Raw genomic sequence first — 6,464 nt, 5'->3', positions numbered from 1 at the left:
GATTCTGAGATATAAGAGTAACCAACTATTTTAATAGTTGGTAACCCTAATTGATTATAATATTATAATATTTTTAATAGATACAGCTTAACCCTTTTACTATTTCAAAAAAAGTACATCAAATCAATAAGGGATGTCTTCTAATAAATACTAAATGTACTTTTAGAACTTTTATGGAACTTTCATTGAAATGATTTATGTTTTATATATTCATGAAAGTAATTTGCTTGGTTTACTGTAACGGGTTTAAGATTTGAAATAAATTCTTTTAATCTGATTTTATCTGAACATTGAAGAAATGTAGTGGATAGTAAGAATGTAACGGAAAGAAATTTCATATATATATATATATATATATATATATATATATATATATATATATATATATATATATATATATATATATATATATATATATATATATATATATATATATATAATTTATTTATATCTATTTTTTTTTTTTATTACTTATATTAGTTTTATTTTTTTAAATTATTAAAATTTTTTTTACTGTTTATAGTATTATTTTATATTACTTTTTTTTATTCTTTATTTACTTTAGTATTTATAAAATAGTTTATTATATCTATTTTTTTTTGTTATTTTTATTACTTATATTAGTTTTATTTTTTTAAATTATTAAAATTTTTTTTACTGTTTATAGTATTATTTTATATTACTTTTTTTTATTCTTTATTTACTTTAGTATTTATAAAATAGTTTTTTTTTTTTTTTTGTTATTTTACATTTTGTATTATTTTTTTTGGACAAAGAGAAATTTCCATTAATCCAAACAAAGACAAACAATACAATCAGAGACAACTTACACACCTTTAGAAAATTGCATCAGTATGAAAGTAGAACCCACCTTTTAGGAACGGTTGAACCACTTTACTCTTCATATGCATAAAGGTGAGAAGAGACTCAAAAGAGCATCTATACAAAGCCTACTCAACAAAAAGCTCTATAAACCAGGTTTTACAACTTTCCAAAGGAAAAAGACTAGAAAAGCTAATCTTCACATCATAGATAAGCTGCTTCATAAGACAATCAACTGTACTCATACTAAGACGCCAGATTGAATCATTTCTCGCCTTCCATATCAAATAAGCTAGGCTACAAATACATGTGATGATGAAGGCCTTCTTGTACTTTGAGGTTCTCCGATTCTTGCGAGCAAGCTTATGAAAATCTATTGGAAGATGTACTCCCAGCCACTTCTGCAAGCATTGAAGACATTGTTGGCTATAAGGGCATTGAAAAAAGATGTGTTCCACAGATTCATAGCATAAACTGCACATGGGGCAAGTAGCATCGGTAACTACCCCTATACGGTGAAGCTTAATCACGGGTTTTAAGCTTCCTACACATGATGAGCCATAAGATAAAACGTGCTATGGAAATAGAGAGCCTATTCCAAACAAACTTGTCCTATTTCACTCTAGGATTGGGCACAACATAAAGATGATAAATCTCATTAATCACATATTTCTCCTGTAACATCCAAGTGCTCAGTTTATCTCTCATAGCACAAATCTTTTTCAAAGACCAACTAGCAGTAATAGGGGGGTTAAAGATCATCCAGTTCGTACCTTTCGTATATACACCATGGATCCACCGCACCCATAAGGATTCCTGCATAGAGCTGATATGCCAAGACAATTTACCCACAACTACTGTGTTCCAGGCATCAAGATTTCTAACACCCAGACCACCACATTTTTTAGGTCGACAAACCAAATTCCAATCAACATTACCCTTAAAGCTATTATTAATATCTCCTTGCTATGAGTAAGCTCTACAAATAATATTGACCTTCTTGATGATATCACGTGGAAGAATGAACAGCTAGCACCAATAGGAAGTCATCCCCATCAACACTGAAGTGATGAATTATAATCTAGCAGCATAGGATAGATTCTAACAATACCAAAGTCTCAAACGAGCCGTCATTTTATCAATCAAAACATCACAATCAGCGACAGAGATTTTTTTTGCTGTGAAGGAAGCGTACCAAGTGGCAGATTCATCCGTGCAGCAAGCTGAACTTTCCCAGGAAGGGGAACACCAGCTAAATAGATAGCTGATTTAGGATGATTAGTATACAAACCAGAAAACATAGCAAATTTATCCAAACACTGACAAAGAAGTTGGATTGAACCTTCTTCTCCCTTGGAAAAAAGCATAAGATCATCAGCAAAACACAAATGGTTCAGTTTCAACCGCTTACATCGAGGATGGAAATGGAAAGAATCAACTTAACTCACAACATTCAACATTCTTGATAAATATTCCATCCCTATAACAAATAAGAGAGGAGACATAGGGTCCCCTTGTCGAAGGCCGCGTTTAGGGTGGAAAATCTCAAAAGGCTCACCATTCACCAATAAAGTATAACTTGTGGTGGAGATGCAGGTCATAACAATTTTGATGAAATGATAGGGAAAGATAAGAGCCACAAGTATGTCATGTATAAAATTCCAATCAAGAGTGTCATAAGCTTTTTGAAGATCCACTTTTATAAGGCAACTAGGAGAACAACTCTTCCTAGTGTAGTGTTTAACCAAGTCCTGGCAAAGAAGAATATTATGAGCAATACTTCTCCTAGCTACAAAAGCCTCTGTGATTGGCTAATGATCCCCCCAAGCACCTTCTTAGGCTGCATACACACAAGCTTAGAAATACACTTATAAATCACATAGCAGCAAGAAATAGGTCTATAATCCCCTGGGCTAGAAGGACATGGAACTTGAGGAATCAAAGTGATAGCAGTAACACTGCAATTCTTTAGAAGCTGGCCATTACTAAAAAATAGTTGAATAGCCTCTACAATGTCCTTACCAATAATATGCCAAGCAGCTTTATAAAATTTACTATTATAACCATCAATACCAGGGGCTTTATTATCATCAATACTCCACATGGCATCTTTAATTTCCTCTGCACTAAAGGACAGATTCAAACAAGAGTGCATACTAATTGACAGTATAGGACCAGTGTCAGAGTAAAATGACAGAAAAGCCTGTTTAATAGAAATAGGATTACTTACAGTAATCCCATCAATCACAAGTGTGTTAATCTTGTTATGGGATGATCTATGTTTGATGCTATTATGAAAGAACGCGGTGTTATCATCTCTATACTTTAGCCAATTCACCTTAGCTCTTTGTTGCAACAGGGAAGTGAGTTCCGATTTAATTACTTTTAGTCTATGAGCACAATCAATCTCCCTATTAACCAGAGCAGTGTTACCAGGATCCCCATGAATTTTCTCTTGAATATCAACAAACTCTGCTTCAACCTGATGGAGAGTTTTCTGGAGGGGTGTGTGATGGAAATGTTTCCTCAGACTATGCTTCAAAACATTCAATTTTTGCTGAATTTGATAGCTCAAGTGGCCAGGGACATGTGTACGCCAAACATCCTGAACAACATCAGAGAAAGTTGGTTTATCAGCCCAAAAATTGCAAAACCAGAAAGGAGGTTTCCATTTGGAAGGAGCAAAGAATTGAAGAAGAACAGGTGAATGATCGAAATCCCCCTTAGATAGAAATGCACCTCAACATGAGGATAAGCATCCTCCCACAGGGTATTACACAAAGCTCTATCAATCTTACTGAACACCCATTTGGAGCCAGCCTGTTTATTATTCCAAGTAAAGAAACGACCATTACTATTCGTATCATGCAGACTACACAAAGACAAACAATGTCAAAGAGGTTGAATCTCATGTAACTGGACAAGTTGTCTTGTCTTTCATTGAGATTAGCTAAGCAGTTAAAATCCCCTAAAACAATCCAAGGACCAGCACACAATAAATCAGCCAACTGTTGAAACATAGCTAATCTGCCATTTTTGTCATTAAAACCATAAACAAAGGAACAGAAGAACGAACTACCACGATCAAGAGTAGCAGCCAAATGGATGAGTTGACTACTACAGAAAAGAACATCAACCTTCAAATGAGCAGGGTTCCAACCCACAAGAATCCTACCATGTATATGATACGAAAGATTATTGGTTAAACACCAAGAAGGACCCAGAGCGCTTGATCTTAGTCTCAAGGAGGCCAAACAAGCTAATATTATTGTCAGAGATAAACTTAATCACCCCCAATCGTTTCCTAGCGAGATTTAGCCCCCTTATATTCCAAGAAAGGATGTTATGCATTAGGAGGATGGGATATAGCTCCCAGCCCTATAAGATCATCATGGGACGTAGTAGTCACCGCCGTAACATTCTCCAAAATCTCTAACCCATTACTTGTACTAGAAAGGTAGCAGCTATAATGGATTCCGGTGGAACACTAGGAACAAACGTCTTTGTAGGAACAGTTTGGAAACCATCATCATCAACAATAGGAACCGAAGAAGAAGAAGAAGAAGAGGTGCCACACGTTTAGGGACCCATTGCCTCACAATTCCCATACGACAAGCCTCCTTTGCATGGCCCCAGCTGAATACACTTGCAGCACAGTTGTGGTTTCCAATCATATTGAACAGACACAGTCATCAACTCATCATCCTCATTGGTAAAAGATAACATGTCATGAAAGCCCTCCTTAATGTTCAATTCCACCAAAACTCTAGCAAATTGCATTCGATCTTTATTATGGGTCACATTATGAATACGTATGACTTTACCCAACATTCTCGCAATCATACTCAAGCAACGGTCACCCCAGTAATGCATACTCAAACTAGGAAATCTCACCCAAACAGGGATAGTAGTAATATTCTCCTTCTCATAAGAATCATTCTTAGACCATGGCTTCACAATAAAAGGCTTTTTATCAAATAATATTCCATTAGAGTCACAAGCAATTGTAAGAGCCTCATGAGATTTCAGACGTACAAGAAAGACCCCTTAGGCAACAGTCCCAACCTTATCAATTTCCAAAGGATTCCATATACGTTTAACAAAACCTTCAATCACATGTTAAGGAGGGTTTGCACCAAGCACATCACAAATAACAGATGTCTCCCAAAATTTAATTTCATCAACCACATCTTTATAAGAGATCTTAATAGGTGCAGGTGGAGCAAGGGGAGTACCTGATTCTTGTTTATGTGGGAGAACAGTAGCACCAGGATTGTGTAAAGGATTCTTGTTGATTGGATTAAGCATCGAACCAGAAACCCTAGAACCAGACATCTCCACAACATCTGGGCTTCGATTCACCGCAACAACGGGATTTGGATTCATCATAGCACTGGGAGATCGAGTCACCAAAGCAGTAAGCTGTTGAGAACCCACCATTGAAGCATTCCTTAAAGCAGCCTCCAATGGAACAATAGAACTCTGAGGGACTGGATCATTAGTAACCACCGCACCACCAGCTCCTGGACCAGAGGGGCTGCTAGATAAACCTCCATTCATCGCCGCAGCCCAGGTTGCATAGAGGTTATGCGATTGGAAATGCACCAAAGACGAACGGGGACTCAACACCTTATTCTCCAAAATCGGGCTTGAAACCACCGTAGTTTGCTGAGTAGATGCAGAGGCCGAACTCACCGACCCTTTAGAGGAAGAAGAGGACGGACAACGCTTCTGAGCCACTTGTTTCCGGGGGCGTCCCCTCCCTCTCGCCATAGCTGGAGCAAACACACCGAGAGAAAAAACAGTAGAGAGGGAAAGAAGAGGGAGAAAGCGTTCAAAGACTATTTCTACTTTTTGTATTATTATTTTATATTAATTTTTTTATTTTATTTATTTTATTTATTATTTTAGATTTTTATTTATTTATCTTATTTGTTTTATTTCTTATATTTTTTAATTTATTTATATTTAATGTTTTATTTTACTTTTTATATTAATATTTTCTTTATTTTCTTTATTTTAATTATTATTAATTTAATTTTAAATTTTTTTATTTTTAAATTTTTTTATATTTTTTATTATTTTTTATTTCTTTTTTATTTAACTTTCATTTATTTTATTTTTTTTTTCATTATTTATTTATTTATTTATTTATTTATTTAACTATTGTTTTTAAATTTTTTTTGTTTTTTTTACTTTTTTTTCAATTTTATTTATTTATATTTATTATTTTTCTATTTATATTTTTTAATGATTTTTTTATTTTTTAATTTATTTTATTTTTATGTTTTTTATTTTTTTTATTTTTTATAATTATTTTAAACTTTTTTTTTTATTTTTTTTATTTTTATTTAAATTTTTTTGTCTATTTTATATTTTTTTATTTTATTATTTTATTTACTTTTTTTTTAATTATTATTATTATTTATAATTTTTTTATAATAATTTTTTAGTTTTTTAATTATTTTTTAGGGGTATATATATATATATTTTTAAGTAGTACATATTATGATTTTAGGGGTACATATATTTTTATAAGTAGTACATATTATTATTTTAGTGGTACATATTATAATTTTAAGCATACATATTTACGTACTAATTAAGAAACATTATGTACCATTTATGAACAATTATGTACT

General features: G+C 33.1%; 1 protein-coding gene across 3 annotated transcripts; it reads right to left on the bottom strand.

Moving 5' to 3' along the window:
* Positions 1 to 725: 725 nt before the first annotated feature.
* Positions 726 to 5,658, bottom strand: LOC130810407 (uncharacterized). Of its 3 annotated transcripts, XR_009041045.1 has the most exons (3): positions 5,058 to 5,650; positions 1,596 to 3,427; positions 760 to 1,223 (listed from the first exon to the last, which is right to left on the bottom strand). XR_009041045.1 is itself a non-coding variant. In XM_057676450.1 (2 exons), the coding sequence occupies exons 1-2, from the start codon at positions 5,593 to 5,595 to the stop codon at positions 3,354 to 3,356; spliced, it is 612 nt and encodes a 203-aa protein (XP_057532433.1). In that variant the 5' UTR covers positions 5,596 to 5,658; the 3' UTR covers positions 763 to 3,353. The 3 variants fall into 3 exon arrangements, 1 of the variants encoding a protein (XP_057532433.1); XR_009041046.1 differs by having other exon boundaries at positions 726 to 3,427; positions 3,562 to 5,658; XM_057676450.1 differs by having other exon boundaries at positions 763 to 3,427; positions 5,058 to 5,658.
* Between the last annotated feature and the right edge of the window lie 806 nt (positions 5,659 to 6,464).

This window comes from Amaranthus tricolor, chromosome 4 (genome assembly GCF_026212465.1).
Source record: "Amaranthus tricolor cultivar Red isolate AtriRed21 chromosome 4, ASM2621246v1, whole genome shotgun sequence".
In the NCBI taxonomy this organism is placed as follows: domain Eukaryota; kingdom Viridiplantae; phylum Streptophyta; class Magnoliopsida; order Caryophyllales; family Amaranthaceae; genus Amaranthus; species Amaranthus tricolor.
Note: the sequence above shows the minus strand (reverse complement) of the source record. Positions and strands in the feature narration are given on the sequence as shown.

Coding starts and splice junctions, on each gene's coding strand:
- LOC130810407 (XM_057676450.1), bottom strand. CDS start 5,595: ATGGCGAGAGGGAGGGGACGCCCCCGGAAACAAGTGGCTCAGAAGCGT. Junction 3,428..5,057: donor CCCACATAAACAAGAATCAG/GTACTCCCCTTG, acceptor GATGTTGTTCAG/GATGTTTGGCGTACACATGT.